We start from the raw sequence: 20,031 nt of genomic DNA on the forward strand, positions 1-20,031 counted from the left end.
TTTAATACTTTGACTAGGTTGTGCAATCATCAACATAATCTACTTTTCTAACATGTTTATCACCCCAGTAGGCGCCATTATACCCTTTCACACTTAATTCCTATTTTTACCCCAGTGCCAACTCCTGCCTCAGACAATCACTAATCTGCTTTCTGTCTCAACAGGTTTGACTTTTCTGGTTCTCTCACTTCGCACAGCATTTGGGAATTTTTCCTGTTGTAGCATGTACTAGCATTTCATTTCTTGTTAAAACTTCGAGTATCCCATTGTATCATACACACACTGATGTTACCATTTGAATACCTTTTTTGCACGATTTTTTTGTACGATACTGACTACCTCAAGCGTTGACCAAGTACCAGTTGTGTGTGGCTTTCGATTTTATTTGGGGGTGAATAAAAACATTTTAAACATACACTATTATTTCTTTTCATTTTTGTTGACAGGGCATGATTAATCTGTATGGCGCTCACACATTCTTCTTGTGCCTTGAAGACACGAGCGGCTCCTCTTTTGGGGTTTTCCTGATGAACAGTAACGCTATGGGTAGGAAGCATCTTTGTGTCTTGGCAGGAACACGTTTGGGAGTGCTGCTTTTAGAAAAATAGTTTGCATGGGGAGATCAACGTTTAACAGAAAGCATATTGGACCTACGATGTTCTCAAGAAAATAGAAACAGAAAGTAGGTTAACCTGTCTACAGATCCAGTCCATGCTGAAAGCTGCTTTTATTGAAAACTACCTCAGGGGTCTGTCACTTTTGGTGTAATGTTTCCCATAATATTTTGTAGACTACAGGATTCATTGATAAGCATGTTCCAAAGGTATCTGTGGATTTCAGCATGTAAATCATGCTGTTCACCTCATAGCCCACACTTTCCCCACTCTAGGACATTCCCCCTCCAGCTTCTGGACAAATGGAGCTATAATATGGTTGACTTTTTAAATTTTTGATTGTAGGTAAAATCATTGAATAAGGTTCTAACCATTTTTTTTTATTATTAAATCACTAGCAAATCCCAGACATTAGTATTTTTAATAAGGCCAGATTAAAATCAATTTTTTTTCTTAAAAAAATTCAGCTAACTCCTCATTGGTGTTTTGCTCATTTAATATTTTGATCAACTTCAGCAATCATATAAAGGAACAGGTGTGATTTTCATCTCTTTCAAAACGAGACCGAGACCGTTTGGGGCAGCAGAAGTGTGTAAATTCTAGAGAAGGCTCTCCTGTGAGCCACGAAATTCCAGTAGCTCTTATTTTCATCCTTTCAGAGGTCCTCCTTCAGCCTGCTCCTGCGATCACTTACCGCACCATCGGGGGGATTCTGGACTTCTACGTGTTCCTGGGAAACACCCCAGAACAAGTGGTTCAGGAGTACCTGGAGGTATGGTTTTGTAGCCAGAGAGCCATTATTTATTACAGCTCTCTCATGGCCCCCCAAAATAAAACTTTTGAGTAGTCAACTACAGATTATAAATGCTGGGATTGTGAGTCCCTCATTTATTGTATGTTTATTCTGATGCACGTTTATTGAGTGCTGTCTGCATACCAAGGAGAGACTCTGTGCATGGCTTGAGAGGTGCAAAAGTAAGTCAGATGATGTGTTATTTTCAACGCACTCACAGTCCATCCACGTATGATCAGTCATTCCAAAGACCTAAGACCAAACATCAGCAAAGCTTATTCATTCATTCAATAAAAAAGAAACCCTGTAAAAGCAATTGTGTTATTTATTTTTGACTCAGGCTATAGGACAGGAAGGAACTTTAGCCATCATTTGGCCAAACTTTCAACTTTGCAGATGAAAAAACTCAGGTACAGGAAAACGTAGTGATTTGTTCAAGATGCTTCATGAAGGGGTATGAAAGATAGTCCAGGTGCCAGCAAATTTATAGTCAATTAGGAGAGAAGTGTGACAGCCTAAAATAATTATAATTGGAAATACTTTATAATAAATACCATTAATGAGGTACAAATAAACCATATGGGAGTTCAGAGGCATGAAAGAGAGCAGCGTGCTGAGGGGACTGCCTATGGGAAGACAGGGGCTCTTAGGGAACAGTGCAGGTAGGACAGGACCCTGGCAGGGATCTCAGAATGTGGGTGCTAGGAACCTGCAGACTTGGATTTTATTTTCTATTTTTCTTTGTTTAATATTCCAATTCACATTTGCTAGGCATTCTTGGGGGGTGGGGAGCACACTTTAAAAATACTGTAGTATTTCTTCCCCCATCCCGTTCTTAATCCTATCAGTCCTTCCTTTATCCTCTGCACACACAACTATCTGAAATTCTGTGAGACCTTTATTTCTTTCCTTTAAGCTCTGTGCAAGCAGATGCCACCATATCCCAAGTGCCTACATTAGCATTTGCCGTATCACCAGCACTCAGAAAATATTTACTGTGTAAATAAATGTTATTTCTTCCCCCCTCAGATGATACTGTTATTCTAGCATGTTATGCAGATCCCATTACTGTGGTGTTGCAGCTATTTCTGGGAGTGCATTTGGTACTTAGTGAAGAAGGATGTGGGCTATGGAATTTTGCACATGACCCTAGGCAGTTACTCTTGGCTCTGATATTTTAGATCTGGGAACTTAACAGAAAATGAAATGGAGACAGTGTTGTCTGTGTTGGACATGGTGCTATGAACAGTGCTTATTCTAAATGCTTAGACACTTCTCTATCTTTCTAGCTTGTTGGACGACCATTCTTGCCTTCCTACTGGAATCTTGGCTTCCAGCTTAGTCGCAGGGGTTATGGTGGCATCGATGGATTGAAAAATGTTGTAAACCGAACTCTGAAAGCTAGGATCCCATATGTAAGTTGAAACTTCTCTTATTGTGCATAAGACACCATTTCCTATCTTTTATTTTTTGTACCTAACTCAATTTATTAGAAAAATACACATGGATAGATGGATGGATGGTTAGATGGATAGAAAGATAGATAAACAGACACACCTACTACCATAAATTTGCAAACTACATTCCCTATGCCATCATGGAAAGAGCACAGTTATAGAGTCAGAGGACGTGATTTTGAATTTTAGCCTGTCTTCTTCTAGCTCTATGCAATGTCGAGCTAGTTAACGACCACCTCTGTGTGGTGGGCTGGTTGTGAAGAATGCCTTGTTCTGTGTGTATCAGGCATGTAACACCGAGGATGAGCTTCATCAGAGTTAGCTGCTGTTTTATAAGAGAAAGCAACAGCTGGGTGACATGGTTAATAAGTGCTGATTATGATGATGATGGCATATGGTAAGCGAGTTTCTCATAGTGACCTCGTATATTCCTTCCAGATCTAGCAGAGTAATTTGGAAAGCTCTCTGCTTGTAAAGTATTTATGATGTCCAATGTCCACCAGTAAATAAAAAGATAATTATGAAGTGTATAATATTTGAAAAGCTGCCCTGCCCCCAAGAGATGCATAACACATGGTTAATGAAGTTATCAAAGCAATTAATTTTGGACTTGATCTTTGGAACTGTGATGCAAACATATATGTGGTTAGTACCTCAAGGAAGATATTATGGCTGGATGTGCTTTTGGCCTGGTCTCAGGAGTTTTCAATCCCCATTCAGAGTAGCAATGAAGTGAAATTTCTCTTGTGAGGAAGCCTGCTCACTGTATTATTAAAGAAAAATGATTATGTATTTCATTTTAATTCTCCCATTATCTACTGTCTGCAGTCAATTCCAGGAAGAATCAGGCCAAATCTTGCCACGTCTTCATTATTTTATAAAGTGCTCTCACATTCATGGTTGACCCTCCCTTATTGGTATTTTGCAAATAAAGAAACATGGCCATTGCATGGTTAATACCGTCTCTGAAGTCACCACAGCCAGCCAAATGGCAGGGCCAGGATTCAGAAACAGTTCTTTTGGCTCCATGTGGTGTTGGTTTCAATCCACCCTCATACCTCTGATGGGGAGGGCTTTTTTGAGGTCTTGCTGATTCAGAAGCAAATGAGCTTTTCTTCCACGGATTGGATCTTTCCCGCCACGTGGCTGTGGGGACACCTGGGTCCTAAATGATTCCCAACATTAGAACAGATGGCACTGCATTGGCAACAGGCCACAAGCCACACTTTCCTTCAGGCCTGTAAGCTGGAGTCTCTAATGCATGACCACACAAGGAACACTTATTTTGAAGACCTTCATATGTCTTTGAAGTAATGCCGATTGGAACTAAAGGGCACATGGAGTCAAAGGGTCTATCACCAAAGCCCCAAATGAACCCCCATCCACTCTTGCATGTGACCTTGGGACATGACACTTAACCCCTTCACATTTCAGTCTTCTCACTAAGAATAACATCGGCTCCTCACAGGTTGGTATGCAAACATAAAAACAATGTGTGTGTGAGAGTTTGGTTAATTAAAGCTCTGTCCCTCTGTCATTTATCTTCGTTCATTATTACCCTAGAAGTTTCATGAGACAAGAAGACTGTTTTCTCCTCTTACGTTATGATCTAGTTTGATGTCTAGGGTCCCAGTTTATACAAGGTTATCACATTACTTGTGGGATCATTTAAACAAATATTTAAAGAGCACCTGTTTTATTATGAGCACCTAAGTTCTCAAATTACAGGGACAACCAACCCATAGTCCTCACCATCCAGTTCCTCCCAATACCTTATGACAGGCATCTATCAGGGCAAAGAGACAACCTAACAGTGCCTGCATCCTTCAAAAAGGGCTTTTTGAGCCCTAGGAAGTAGCCAAGTCCTGGAAGTTCCAGGATCATAAAGAAATATGGCTTCTGTTTTAATGATCAAGAACCAGAGTTACCATATCAGCGTGGTGGTATTGCCTAGGTTCTAACTGGCCAGCACTGTCTTCCAGGACGTCCAGTACTTAGACATAGACTACATGGAGGGAAAGAAGGACTTCACTATTGATGAAAAGACTTTCTCTAATCTCTCAAGTTTTATCAGCGACTCACAAGAACATGGACTGAAACATGTAGTAATCATGGTATGTTCAAACACCTATTCAGTGGCCTAGTTTTTCCTTTAAAATGCAAAAAAAAACCTATAAAAATAATATTTATTATCTTATTTGTTTCCTAGAATCCTGGCATCTCTAATGATTCGAAATACTACCCCTATGAACATGGAACTAAAAAGAGAGTATGGGTCTTGGGAGACAATGTCACTGTCGTTGGGCAGGTAATTTCTCAAAAAAAAAAAAAAAAAAAAGTCAGTAAATTACAGTCCTTTGGGGAAGTTCGTACTTTTGGTAGGACAATGGGTGGAAGGAAGGCAAGTTACATTTCATTGCAGTGTCATCGCTGTAGAGATTTCTGTTATTGTTTTTAAACCAGTTAATGCAATGGTGGAATGATTAATTCTTAAGGGTTTTTTTTTAGTTGAAATATATTTAACCTATAGCATTGTGTAAATATGAAGTGCACAACATGTTGATTTGATACACTTGAATATCGTAATATGATTGCCATTATCACAATAGCCCCTCTATCAATCACATGACATGTTTTCATTTCTTTTTTGCGGTGGAATGATTAAGCTCTAGTCTCTGGAAAGCTAGTCCCTGACCCTCTAATAATACAGATAGCAAGTTTTATTTATTCTTATAGTTCTCCTGCCTCACAATTTCTATTTTTTTCCCAGGACAATAAATTCAACTTTGTTAATGGAACAAGATATCCAATGGCTAATGTGAAATCTTAGCTAATACATTTTTAATTTACATGAGACTTACAGAGTTCGGCCTTTATTCTTTTATTCCTTTTACAATTTAATTAATTAACTAAATTATTTATTTATTTTTAGAGAGAGGGGAAAGGAGAAAGAGAAGGAGAGAGACATCAATGTGTGGTTGCCTCTCATGCGCCCCCAACTGGGGACCTGACGTGCAACCTAGTCAGGTGCCCTGACCAGGAATCAAACCAGCAATACTTGGTTAGCAGGCCGATGCTCAATCCACTGAGCCACTGCAGCCAGGGTCAGCCTTTATTCTAAGGTAGTGATTTCAGGCATTTAAACAGGCTGCTTAGGAACTGATTTTCAGGGCAGCTGAGCTTTTGAGAGTATTTCAAATCAAATCACATAGTCAGCCTTCTCTGCCAGTTATGTGTGGGGTCAGCCCACGATGACTGGATGATAGGAGATTTACTAAAACTGGTACTTCATCTAAAAGCCCACGAGGCTGTACTTCTTGTTGCTGATGCGCAGTTAACTTTGCAAAACTTGTCTTGTCAGTGTTATCACTGACCCCTTACCTAACGACTCACTTAATTCTTACCATTGCATTTGCCTACAATACTTGTTTCTATTCACTTTATTTTTCATTGGTTCTGACTTTTCATGACACAGTAGAGAAGTTTCTTTCCTTTTCCAAAAGAATTATGTGCTTTTACTGTTTTGTTTGATGTGAATTTCTAAAATATCAGTTAGACCGATATTCCTATACAAGTATAAAATCAAAGGCCATGGTCATGTAAAAATTATTTTGTTTATCTGCAGCGGAGATTATCTAGGCCTGTGAGTCATTTCACTAGTATTCCTATTTGAGTGGTGTATCATTAGGAGTTTGCCTATAATCACAAAAATTTAATTAGATGGTCACCTCCATTGACCAATAAATAACAGGAATCATTTGATCTAAGATATTGGCAGAAGTAGTAGTGCCAGAGGTGGTGTGGGTTAATTATAAAGGAATTTGGTTAAAATGAACATTCCGGGGCCTGCTCTAGGTAGCGTGGCTGTAGACGATGTCTTTGAGGTCAAAGTTATCTGCGATTGTTACATGCTGCCCCATGGCCTAAGACAAAGAACCAGGAGACAGATAGATACTCATTATAGTTCCTGAGTGTAATGTTGTCCCTAAATGACAACCTATACATTTGTTGGGAAAATAAGGAAGAATGAGTGCAAAAGAACTTATATCCTGCTAATTCAGAATTTGGTTATCATCATATGTTTGAACTATTTCTGGAAAATGTTTAAAGCCAACCTTTGATAGAAATAGATAGGAAGAGAAGATCGAATAAGAAATAGTTGACCTGAGTAAAAAGCACAAAATTCTTTTAACCATCTGAAAGAGATTGTTTATATGCCCCAAACCAACATATTATTTATAAAACAGCATTATTCAAAGCAGGTTTTAGATGGTCTTCAGTTAGCAACACATTAAACACATTCAATCGTTCTCTTCTAAAAGATTGTCTAGTTAGACCTTCCAGTATTTTAAACAATTCTCTCAATTGCCCTGATATAATGAAGTTTTACTTTTTTCAATCATAGATAAAAGACATCTGATGGCTTTTCACCTATATAATATGTTGTTTTTCATTGCTTTGGTTCCTTGCATCTATTGTAATATTTAGTTTCAGGAGAGTCCCCAGTTGTGATTCTAAAGTGGTAAGCTACCGGGGGCTTCTAGTAGAAGAGAGAGCAGCCAGCAAAAATGCATGAGTGAACCATCCACAAACCCTCCTGGCCTTCTTTGTTCTTTAGGGATATCCTGGAACGACAGTCTTTCCCGATTTTACAAATCCGATTTGTACTCAGTGGTGGACAGAAGAGTTCAAAAAGTTTCATGAAACTCTGGAGTTTGATGGAGTGTGGATTGTAAGTCATTATTCCAGGGTCAGACTTATTTTGGAGACAGAGATTTCAAATTTTGAGATGAAATTTGAGTCTGATCTGTAATAAGTTACTTTACTTGACATAATGATATTTGACATTGTTTTACTGAATGCTGGATTCATATGAAATAACTTAGATCCCTCAAAAGCCTGGATTTTAATTTCAATCTGCTACCAACTGGTTAATTTCTTCTTGAGAAAAATCTCTTGCTTTCTCATGACTACAGTGTTTTCCTTCATTAACTCTCTTTTAGCTTAAAAAATACTATTTTATTAGAAACTACAGGTGCTATTATTTGTAGCAATGATTCATTAAACTTTAAAGTAAATCATTAGAGAATAATTTAGTAGGCACCTTTTATTTTTTAGAATATAGAAGGTGGGGAAATTTCTTTGAAATTTGAAAAAATTTCTCTGTTTATTAGCAGGCTTAGGCATCACCTATTTTTAATCTCCTTTAATTTAAAGAAATGAATTTGATATCAATTGTAGCCTCTTCTTGCACTGCCCTGAGTGGAATAAAAGACAGGGGAAAATTATAAAATACAAAAGTACCCTATCTTAGGTTCTTTAAAACAATACTGAAACAATATCAGTAACAATAAAATCGAAACTTATAAGAATTAGCCTTTGAAATAGTATTTCTTAATTAACCGATTGCAATCAGCATAGAAAAGGTTAAATGTACCTGATATCATTTAGAGTTGGAAGGTACATTAGATACAATCTAATCCAAAAGATGAAACACAGGTCAAAAGATTTTAAGATTCCTTAAGATCCCGAAATCTATGAATAAGAGACCCCAGCAATCCAGCTTCTAATGCAGCAAACATTCCTGAACAACTAACAGTACAGCAGTAACATCGTCCACTTTGTGTGTTTTGTGTCTTTGAAGGAATTGGATGAGGTCTCTGACTTGCGTCAAGGTTCTGACAGTATCTGTAAAGACTCCTTGAACTCTCCTCCTTTCACTCCTCGTAAGTTTCCACCTGTGTGCAACGATGTAGACACGAGACCTTGGAAACAACCTCAGTGGGGCTCAGTGTGGCCAGGAGCAATTTCCCTTCCCAGTTTAAGGGACCCCGCCCCCCGCCCCGCAAGCTCCCTGACCACCGCTCTCCCGGAGATCTCGCTGCATTGTGTGGTCTCTGATTACCCTTCCACAGCCATCATGCAAGGGCAAGTGTGTGGTCAAGGTCACATCTCGCGTGACTGTGCCTCCTCTCTCTAGTTCTACATTCTCCCATCTGTTCACTGCCTCCAACCCCCTTGTATATGTGGTTCAATTTTAAACTTTATGAGAGGAGCAGAATACTGGATGGAAGTGCATAGTACCTTCCACTGGAGTAAGTCTGTAATTTGCATGTGTGTTTCCTGAGCTCATTACCAACAGCGTCAATGATTCCTGGTAGTCCTTCCTATTTTCTGTCCTGTTACCAGTCCAAGTCAATTTTCCAGTCCCTGATTTTGAAAGAATGTGTGTGTGTGTGTTTGTGAAACAGCATAGTGTTTGTGGAGACACATGAACCCCAACATCTCGATGGAGTACACAATAACTTTATTTTTTGCTCCTATAATACTCTGGAGTGGGATGTACTCTCATCCAAGCAGCGACTCAGGAATCTAGCTGTTTCTGTTTCCTGTTTCTCCTTTCTTGGAGGCTTTTGCTCCCAGCTTCCTAGGTAAAGGAGAAAGAGGAAGGCAGTGGGCGCTTTATGGAAAGGCCTGGAAGTGGGGCGTGTTCAGTTTGCTCACATGTCTTTGGCCAGAATCCAATCGCAGAGTCTCTGCTAAACTTCAAGCGAAAATGTGAATATAATCTTATGCTCCCAGAAAGAAGAAACAGGCTTGGTGAGCACCAGGTCAGTTTCTACCAGTTTTTTCTGGTTTCTCCACTTGTACCCTTGGATCAAGGGTTAGCTGTTTCTTTACCCCTTTCGGTCCCTGAAAGAATGGAGAACTTTTTAGGAGAAGTCTTGACTTCAAATCATTGAACTTCTTACGAGGTCTACTGTTTCTTTCCCCTGCTTATTCTTCATTCTCCTCTGTTCATTCTTTGTTCCCTGATTTTTTTCACTGTGAATTAGTTTATCATGTTTCTCCTTTAATCTCTTAATCTTCTACTTAGCCAAAACTAAATTGTTGAGGTTTTTTTTTTCCCCGACAGAACATTACAATCTCTTTCATTTCTGTCTGCTCTGGCAAGCACCCCACTCCCTGCTTGCCAGCCTTCTGTCTGCCTGCATATGACAAGCTGCTCTGCCTCTGGTCTGCTTTTAACCTTTTCAGAATAGAAAGTACACGTGAGCTTGAAAAAGGTTTAGTTATATTACCTCTGCCCATGGGACAATCTTACTGTCCTTTCTCATAACTGAAGTGATTATGAACCTCGGGCCACAAACTACACCATGCCAGAAATATAATTGTCTTTATATCTTATTATGAAACATAATTCCTCACTTCAAACATTGATTCTGTTGAACTGGTGGGAAAAACTCAATCTCAGTCTTTCCTGGCTCCACCTCCTTCTGGAATTGTGCCCCAGACTGAGGCCCTATGAACGAGAGGGCTTCCTGAAGGAGGGCAGGTATGGCCCCAGGTACTGGTCTAGAAGAAGAAGGAGAAGAATGAGACTACAGGCCACAAGAGAGAAAATCCTGAGCATTTTAGGCATAAGAAAGGAAAAGTACAGTAATAATGATGATCTCTAAAAGCAGGATCTAAGTTCTCATTCATAAAACCACCCAAATGTCATATCTCATTTTTTAAGTGTACCTGAGGTGTGAATGTGTGTAATATTGGAGTGAATATGTTCCCTTTTCACTGCCCTCACATCTGTTCTTCATGGGCTCCACTCTCCTTGATTAAATAAATGCAGTTATATGTGTGTGCTTTATTTATATTTCATCTCAGATCAACTTTCTATGGCTCTGAGCTTGTTCTGGGTTGCCGCCCTTTGGTGCCGTTCTTTGTGGGCTCAAGAGAATGCAAATTAATTTGAACGATTGATCCCAGTGAGGGGCTTTGTGGGTGCCCCAGGTAGGAAATGGCATTTAGGATAGGATTTAAGATGTGGAAAGGGCGGAGACTGGTGGGGAAGGTACAGGAACCAAGAAGCGAACGAGGTGGCTATTTTGCTTGAGTGTGTTGACTGGGAAGTGGTTCACTAACGGGTATTTCCCCGCAGGAGTTCTGGACCGCTCGCTGTTTGCAAGGACCCTCTGCATGGAGGCCGTGTTTTCCTGGGGCCTTCACTATGACGTCCACAGCTTGTATGGCTACTCCATGGCAAAGGCCACAGACGCGTAAGCATCTGGTTTTCCCCTCGTTCCAGATGCAGAGAGCTGGGGGGTACAGGGTTTCTCTTGTCATATACAAGTATATTTTTCAAATATATTTTGTGGTTATGGGATCTAGAAACTCAGATCTTACAGACTTCCTAAGAGGGCTTCTCATATATTTCCTTGGTTTCTGCACAGGATGACTTTATTGGCTTGGGACCGAGGACTTGATACTGGTAGGCAATACTGTGTGAGGTATTTAGAACCCCTGATTGGAAGTCAGCCCTGCTTGGGTTCTGTTACTGAATGTGCTATGGTCTCCACACTAGGGCTTCCTGATTTAGCAAATGAAAATACAGGACACCCAGTTAAGTTTGCAATGGACATACATGCGCTAAAAATTATTCATTATTTATATGAAATTCAGGTTTACCTGAGTGACCTGTATTTATATGGCAATGTTATACCACCCCCTCCTGGCTTCCCTCCCTACTGCCTGCCCCAGTGTCCCTCTCAATTTCCCCCTCTGCCCCAAGACATAAATACCACCAGCACTAGCACCACCACCATCACCACCACCACCACCACCATCACCGCCACCACCACCACCACCACCACCATCACCACCACCACCACCATCCACCATCACCACCACCACCACCACCATCATTACCATCACCACCACGACCACCATCAGCATCACCACCACCATCATTACCATCACCATCACGACCACCATCAGCACCACCACCACCACCATCACCACCACCACCACCACCATTCACCATCACCACCACCACCACCATTCACCATCACCACCACCACCACCACCATCACCACCACCATCATTACCATCACCACCACCACCACCACCATCATTACCATCACCACCACCACCACCACCATCACCACCACCACATAATCACCACCACCACCACCACCACTGCCAGTACCACCACCACCACTTAGGATGAAAGTCTAACAAGGAGACAGATGCTTCCTGCAAAGGATTCAGTCCTTTTCAGACCTTGTCACATGAATTTTTTTCTCATGACTTTGTAAATTGAGGACTAGCTCCCTGTAAACTCCTCCCACCCAGTTCCTTCCTTGGGAAGTGGTAAAATATAGTCATTATACCTAGGAGAGAAGAAATTCTGGGCTAAGCTTAAGGAGGTTTTAATTTAAATGTACAAAACAGATGAAGTGGCTTAGGAAAGAATGTCTTAGCTTTTCTCTTTACATTTCCTTTTGCTTTGGTGTTTCTAGAACTCCATGGCAGGGAGTAGGAACAGGGAGACTTTGGTGTTCTTATACAACTTCTTTCAGTCCTTTTACTTGCCTTCTCTAAGGGGCATGGCATCACTGACCACTCCTCTGAAACTTGGCTCCTGTGGTTTGAGACCCCACTCTGCCCTGGCGCACCTGCTCTGTTTCCAGCTGCCCCTTCCTGACCTCTGTTTCTTTTCCACCTCTGGATCTTTTTCATCTTCTCTCTCACTATTGATAAGTCTTAGGGGTCAATCCCTAGACTTCTTTTTCTTCATTCTCTGTCAACGCAAAGGTAATTTATTTCTTTTCAGTTTTTACTATAATTTATTTTGATAATTTTAAAATCTATAATTCCATAAATGTATAGCTTAGATCATTCCCTGATTTTCAGACCCAGATATCAAAAACAACCTTCTGATATTCTCTACTTGGATGTCTTATTGTACCTCCATCCAATGCCATTCACCTTCCTCTGTTACCTGTTTCTGCCCAATGCCCACAGCCTGGCTGATTGTGTTAAATTACCTGTCTTGGTCAGTAGGTAACAACACCATCCCTGTCTCCTAGCCTCCGAAGTGAGAAACTAGGTATCATTACTAGGTATCATGACTTATTTCTTTCTATCACACCCTCTTTTACCATCAGTCTTCAATCCTTTTGATTCTAAGACATTTTAATAATTGTCTCCTTTTTCCCCCACTGACACTTCTTATTGGAGGTCATCATCAACTCTCACATGATGCTTACATGAGTTCTGTGACTACGAGACTTCCTTCCCTGACTTCAGCATTATCTCCTGCTCATCTATCCTCTTCTCTTCCTGTTCCAAGTGTGATCCAAGGACCAGCAACGTTGGCATCACCTGAACACGTGTTAGAAATGTAGCCTCGTGGTCCTCACCTTAGACCTTGGAAATGAGAATCTGAGTTTTAACAATATTTAGAGGTACCGAATGTAGGTTAAAGTTTCAAAAGCACGACTCCCTCCCACTGTTGAAGTGATCTTTCTGAATCACACGTCTGCTCATTTCTCTCCCCAGTGAAAATATGCTCACTTATCTTCCCACTGAAAAATGACCTTTGCCTTGGTATCTTACATACCATAAAATCCAGGCACCCTAGCCAAACCTGTAAGGTGCTTCATAACATAACCCTTTCTTAGTATCTTTCTTTCATCTTTGCTACTTCTCATATTTTACGCTCTGGTGAACATAACTGCTTATGACTCCTGAATCGAAATGCTATTTTATTCTCCCACGTCTTCACGGGTGTTGCTCTTCCTCTGCACCGGATGCCCTTCCCTGCCCTGTCCATTTTGCAGACATGCACTTATCTTTAAAACTTCACCTCCAATGTTTTCCTGACACTCCTAGGAAAAAGTTTTCTCACCTTGTTTGTATTGCACTAGGTTTAATATCCAAACATCTTGTATTATAATTTTGGGTTATTCACCCTCTTTCTTGTTGCTCTGTGAGTTCCTGGAGGGGACAGTCACCCCGAGTATCCTTAGCCTGAGGAATTGTCTGTGTCCTAAAGGCATCTTTGTTGACTAAATGCCTGGCCTGAGAAGCGGAAGGGCAGGATGGGCCCAGATAGGACCTGGAGAACTAGAGGCAGGGCCTGCGCCCCTTTTGTTTTCCCGCACTGCTTTGTCCGAGGGGCTCACTCTCTTGCTGGCTTGTCCAGGTGAGAGAGAGTCCTTGTCCAGTAAATGAAAGAGGTTTTATTTCAATAAATGAAAAGCTTCATGGAGAGGGACACACATTTCTGATTTTATCGTCTCGTTTCCGGCTTCTTTCTCCCTCCTCCACCTTTCTGATGAGTAAGACAATTCCCTCATCTTTGAAATGAGAGTCTGGGATTTATGTTTCCCGCACCCCTTCCGCTCTGACCTATTTTGGCTCACAGATGCTTCTGTCTGAGAGCGGAAGGCGGGGAGAGAGTGGATAAAAGGCCAGGGTAAGAAGGAAAGAGTCGGGGAGGGCAGGAGGAAGGAAAGAGAGCTTCAAATTGCTTTATTGCTACAGTTCCCCTATGATAAAAGGGCCATAAAGTCATGATGGGGTTGGTTAATAAGTTCTAATAGCTATGGTTGTTAGTTAAAAGGTCTAAGTCCCCAAAGAACAGTAGAGATATGTGGAACTTGGCGTTTGGGCATCAGACAGACTTGGTTAAAAAACAGACAAGATTCTCACTCAGTAGGATCTGGCCGTCAGGAGAATTTCCGTCATAAATCTGATGAATATTTGGTTCAAGCTTAGCTGGAAGTAAAATTTGGGGACAGTGGTTACCGATCTACCATGACAATGAAATTCGCTTTCCTATTGCCTAAAAGCAAAAAGAAACAACATCAACACCTGACCCTGAATAGGATGCAAAATAGAGACTTAGGGATGTCTGAGCAAATGTTTTCCTCCAAGCTGGAAAAAAAAAAACCCAGACTGTTACCTAATCAGTGTTTCCAGAACAGCCTCACTCTAAACAAACCCTAAACTCAGCTCACTTCACTCCTATTTCGGTTTCACTGTATGGACGCTGAATGGGTTCCTTTCATGACTGATGATTGTGAGGTGCGGTACACCCTCTGGCCAGCGGTAGGAAAGGCTAGTCCCTATCCCAGGAGAGATGAGGACAGCTGTTGGAGAGGGAGTCCTCTCTGTTCAGCCCTGCCTGTTTGGTCATTAAATTGTCAGAAAGGGGCACTTCATGTTCTTAAACCAGTCTTCTGCTTCAGAATTACCTCCCTTTCTTCCTTTTTTTTTCATTAGTGGTTCTGTGTGTATGACTCCCCATGACATCCGTACGGATCCAAAGAAGGGAAGTGTCAGTTGTTGTGATGGTGTCACCAGGAACTGCCTAGTGCCTGCTGGCACCCTTGTCTTAGACCGTGTGTTGGAAGGAAAGATAGAAGAGCTTGCCCGCAAAGAGCTAGAGGCGATTGCGCCGCGGGTGTCCACACCCTATCGTTGCAATAACGTTCAGTTTTCAAACGCTCAAGGAAGGTGTGAGCTGTTCAGGAAAGGAGAGGGCTGGGAGCGGCCTAGGCAAAAGAGTGTTTTGAATAAAAACTAGGAAAATAACCTACATTTGCTGTATGTCACCCCGCGCCACACCCCCCATCCTTTCTAAATTCGTTGTCTTTCATTCCTTTGCTGTATTTTCTCTATAATTTTACTTGATATGTAATATTTTCTATGAAATACAATAAAAATATTGTATATTTTAGTTGCTTTTCACTTCATTAAGAGTAACATATGCCATCTCTTGAGACTTGCTCATTTTAATTAGTATTAGTTTGCCCAGGTTCAGATTTCCTAACACTGGGAATGGCAATCATAGGTTCTGAAGCTTCAGAGGAGCCCAGGGGGCATACGAAATCTCCTCCCAGGCAAATGGCAGGTACAGGGTTCTGACCTGAACTGGTGTCATGCTAAACAGGATTATGAATGGGTGGCAAGGCTCGGAACCCAGGGATATTGGAACATTTTTTTCTAGAGGGAGAAGTTGGGGGTCAAGGCCCCATAGTTCCAATGTATTGTTGACTAAAAGGGCCAGAGGACAGCCAGATCCAAGGTGATGCAGAAAACATAATCAAGAGGATGGGAGCCCAGAGAGATTCCTTGGGGGTGCTGGACTGTCGAGGTTTGTACTGTCGCATCTGAGGCCCGCAGCCTTATCTAGAAGTGAAAAAGAAGCTCTTCAGAGGCTCATTTAGTTTGCTCACCTTCATGATACCCTGATCCTTTTTTCTCAGTTCAGTTGGAAAGCTATTGCTGCCTTTGGGATGGGCAAGTCCAGCTCCCTTCACCTTCAGTTGACTGTCTTCCTCTTCAGGGCTCTGAAGGATATCTTCCCCAAGAAGAGGAACTTTATCTTATCCCGTTCTACTTTTGCCGGATCTGGCAAGTTTGCTGCTCATTGGCTGGGGGACAACGCAGCCACCTGGGATGATCTCCGATGGTCCCTCCCTAGTATCCTTGAGTTCAACCTATTTGGCATCCCCATGGTGAGTTTCACCCTCAACCGAGGAGCTTTAACCTTTGTCCTTTGACATTCTTTCTAGTACCAGTCTTTGAGGTGCTGAAAGCAAAGCAGCCTATGTCTCGCTGTGATACTTATTAGAAAAATCAATGTCTGTATATGGTGTGCACTGCTTTCTGAAGACAGGATGGCGGCACTTTATCACTGGGTTGTCATCCATGGAAACTCTGAAATTTGGAAGAAGCCTCCATGAGTACAATGTGTTACTATCCCAGAAAAGTTACATCAACAGAGCATCAGTGAAACTGGGAACTGGATATTGGGGATGAGTGCTTGATACAACAGGCAGCCTTCCCCTCTTCACCGATCCATGGCGGCACGCTTGTGTTATTCCCCCATTTGGCTGGGGGATTTGCCCTGAAAGCCTGGCACCTCTTTAAGCATGGAGTGGTAGGAATGAGAGATTCTCTTGTCCCTAATCATGTAGGTGTACAGTCAATGCTTTCTCCTCTCTCACTGACCACTGTGCTTGTGTGTGTGCTAATTCTCCAGGTCGGTGCCAATATCTGTGGTTATACCAAAAACGTCACAGAGGAGCTCTGCAGAAGATGGATGCAGCTTGGGGCATTTTATCCGCTATCGAGGAACCACAATGGGCCTGAGTTCAGGGTAAGGTCCCCAGGAGAAGTGATAGAAACTTCTTCAATTATCTAATCTACTTGTTCTCCAAGAGGGGGTTGAAGAAAATCCTCCAGGTAGGCCCTAATGGCAGGAGCAGAACGGATAAATTTTGGGTGGCAGACCTTAAAAGCAGGGTACCAGGGTAATATATAATATATATACATACACACACACACACACACACACACACACACATATATATAAAATGGTTTTATTGTTGGACAGTCACCAACAAAGGTACGAAGGGCTGTTGACGTTTCTGTACTGCTGCTATCACACTTCTGTCCCCTCCTGTATAAGGTGGGGCAGTTGGAATTCACTGATACTTTACTTCAATCAGTACAAGGGAACCCACTCCTCGATATGGGGGAGCCAGGGGAAAGCATTTAGGGAGGGGCAGGCCAGTGATCTGAACCCTTTTTTTCACCTGGTTACAGCATTTTATCTTTCTATGAATGGCATGGGAGACCACGTCCCACCACTTCTCAGGACTCATCCTGCCTCTCTCCTCTACTCTCCAGAATCACACTGTTGATGATTTTGGAAAATCTGTTGAAATGGGTTCAAAGTCCCTCTTAAGGAGATGTTTGTAGTGATGGCAGGAGCAAGTCAGGTGGGGTATCCTTTCTTTTAACAAAGAAATCTACTAATTGAGTGGCTTAGCTTTTAATAGGCTCCTTTGAGTCACTTACTGATCATGATTTTAGCTTCCATTCTTGACTTTGTCCAATGTCATGTCTCTAACCTGAGAAAGATTTGTAGTCAGATCTTCAGAGGGTTTTATCCCTGGGCTGTTCCTACGGATCTGAAAGAGATGAACTACTCCTGAATTTTAAGCAGGTGGCTGGGAGCAGGAAGGGTGGGTGCTCTTCCTGAAGAGGTGACCTGGAAGGACTTAACGTCAATCAGAGTACGTGGGTCATTCATGCTGCCCGCATACAGGGCTGGTTTTCTTTCCTCTCAACTAGTGCTGACAATGAGAGCCACCTATGGAAGTTCAAATGCAAGTTTAAAAGCACAAAGAAAGAGGAGCAATTATTATTCATATATTTTATATAACTCAATCTATCCTGAAAATCAACATCTGTTTTTTACAAAATATTACTAATGAGCTATTTTATATTCTTTTCTTTCTATACTAACTAGGTCTTCAAAATTCAGTGTGCATTTTACGCTTGCAATACATCTCCCTTTGGAAGCGATACTTTCAGCAGCTGGAGTTAAATGTAATCCCAGCAAAACAATAAAGCCATGTTTCATGGAAAAAAATATTTGACATTGATTTAGTTTATAGGCTTATTTTAAATTAAGTACAATTAAATATAATTAAAAGTTTAGTTCCTCAATTTTACTAATGACAGTTCAAGTGTTCAGTAGCCTCACATGGCTCATGGCCACCCTAGGGGACAGTGTGGCTCTAGTTTTCTCAGTCGGAGACCAGAGTGATGTAGGATATGGAGTGTTGTTTTCTTTGGTGTTTGTCCTTGGGGTTTTCACTGAACCTTACTTTGGGGGCATAGGGTGGTCTCATGGAGTAGTTCCATTTGGAGGAGGGAATGGGCAACTTAAGGAACAAGAGAAGGGAAGAAATTCAGATAACTTTTTCTAAAATTCAGCCCCGGTCATACAGTACAGAATGACAAATCTAAATATGATATGCGCATTTCTCAAAGTACAAGGAAAATGAACAAAATGAGTACCCATACTGAGGAAAAAATATATGATTTCTTTGCACTTTGTGTATTGAAGAACAAATAGAGGTTACTGTCTTTGGGACAGAGAATGTAAAACAAATTTTAATGGTAAAAAAATTTAGACACAAAACTAGACATAAATTCCAAAGGACATACATGCATATATGTATAGCCCATGGACACAGGTAACAATGTGGTGAAGGCCCAGAGGTGGGAGAAATGGGGTAGGAGGTGGGAAATGGGGGACATCTATAACAGTATCAACAATAAAAAATAAAATAAGTTACGGGGATATAACATACAGTATAGGGAATAGAATCAATAATAGAATAACTGTGTGATGTCAGATGGTTCTTAGACTTAACTGTGGTGGTCACTTTGTGAGGTACAGCAGTCCCTCTATATCGCGGTTCACTTATCGCGGCCTCACTGTATCGCGGGATTTTTAAAAATATTGTATTAAATTTTTTATCGCAGATTTTTCACTATTTCATGGGATTTTGCGGTACTGTATACGTACGTTGTTAAAGTTATGTAGGTTTAAGAATGTAGGATAAATGTGAAGTTCCTACTTTCTGGGGGGGTCTGGAACGTAATACCTGTGATAAGTGAGGGAATGCTGTATATAAATGTTGAATCACTATGTTGTCCACCTCAAACTAATATATCGCATATGAACTTTAATGAAAATAGAATTTTAGAAGTCGATAAATAAAATTTCAAATTCATAAATGTGCATGGAAAGAAAAGATGGATTCTAGATCATGGTGGTTAGGCAAAACATGGCTTAAGGGAATGGGTTTCAAATTCTTTTTCAGTAGCAGTATGACCTGGTTCTTATTATTTGCCAAATGACATATGATGAGAAACCACAATATATGAAATACCTCAGAGCAGCTCTGAGGGAGCAGAGCCGCCTCTGGGCCCTTTATCTCGTCGGCAATCTCTGTAGGTTCCTCTACCACCCTGAGGCTGCCATAGACCAATGTCAGGGGCATGTGTCCCATTTAAACTCTGCCACTTACTTAGAGTTTTACGCTGGGAAAGTCAGATAACCTTTCATGTGGTTTTCTCATCTACAAAACGAAGGAGCAGGCCTCAGATCCTTTCAGTTCTGGAAATGCTTTGACATCTTTGAGTTCAAGAACATCGTTCCTTTCATTGGCTACAGCTTCTTATCAAAGGGAACTTTTAAAATACGATGGAAGTGTCTAGTAATTGCTTACGTTCCCTTCTAGGACCAGGATCCCGCTGCCTTTGGTACAGACTCTCTGCTGTTGAACTCCTCCAGGCATTATCTGAACATCCGCTACACCCTGCTGCCCTATCTCTACACCCTGTTCTACCGCGCTCATACTCTGGGGGAGACTGTAGCCAGACCCCTGGTCCACGAGTGAGTTTCCCGACTTCCAAAGACATCCTTTCAGATCCGAATTTCACTTCTCTCATTTGTAGTGACAAGGTTCACGAGGACCTTGTTGCCATACGATGAGCAACTGTATCGGAGGCTTCG

General features: G+C 41.4%; 1 protein-coding gene across 1 annotated transcript in view; it reads left to right on the plus strand.

The window, feature by feature from the left end:
- Window positions 1-20,031, plus strand: part of LOC150002246 (putative maltase-glucoamylase 2) — a 69,980-nt gene that overhangs the window by 15,951 nt on the left and 33,998 nt on the right. Inside the window, exons 8-18 of the mRNA XM_090286907.1 lie at window positions 447-546; window positions 1,274-1,386; window positions 2,697-2,822; window positions 4,847-4,978; window positions 5,074-5,172; window positions 7,483-7,596; window positions 8,509-8,590; window positions 10,801-10,918; window positions 15,997-16,168; window positions 16,696-16,812; window positions 19,757-19,911. Coding sequence (XP_090143033.1) covers window positions 447-546; window positions 1,274-1,386; window positions 2,697-2,822; window positions 4,847-4,978; window positions 5,074-5,172; window positions 7,483-7,596; window positions 8,509-8,590; window positions 10,801-10,918; window positions 15,997-16,168; window positions 16,696-16,812; window positions 19,757-19,911 — 1,328 coding nt within the window. The remainder of the gene's footprint in view (window positions 1-446; window positions 547-1,273; window positions 1,387-2,696; window positions 2,823-4,846; window positions 4,979-5,073; window positions 5,173-7,482; window positions 7,597-8,508; window positions 8,591-10,800; window positions 10,919-15,996; window positions 16,169-16,695; window positions 16,813-19,756; window positions 19,912-20,031) is intronic.

The sequence above is a fragment of the Furipterus horrens genome, unplaced genomic scaffold (assembly GCF_987537825.1).
Source record: "Furipterus horrens unplaced genomic scaffold, mFurHor1.1.pri manual_scaffold_9, whole genome shotgun sequence".
NCBI lineage: Eukaryota > Metazoa > Chordata > Mammalia > Chiroptera > Furipteridae > Furipterus > Furipterus horrens.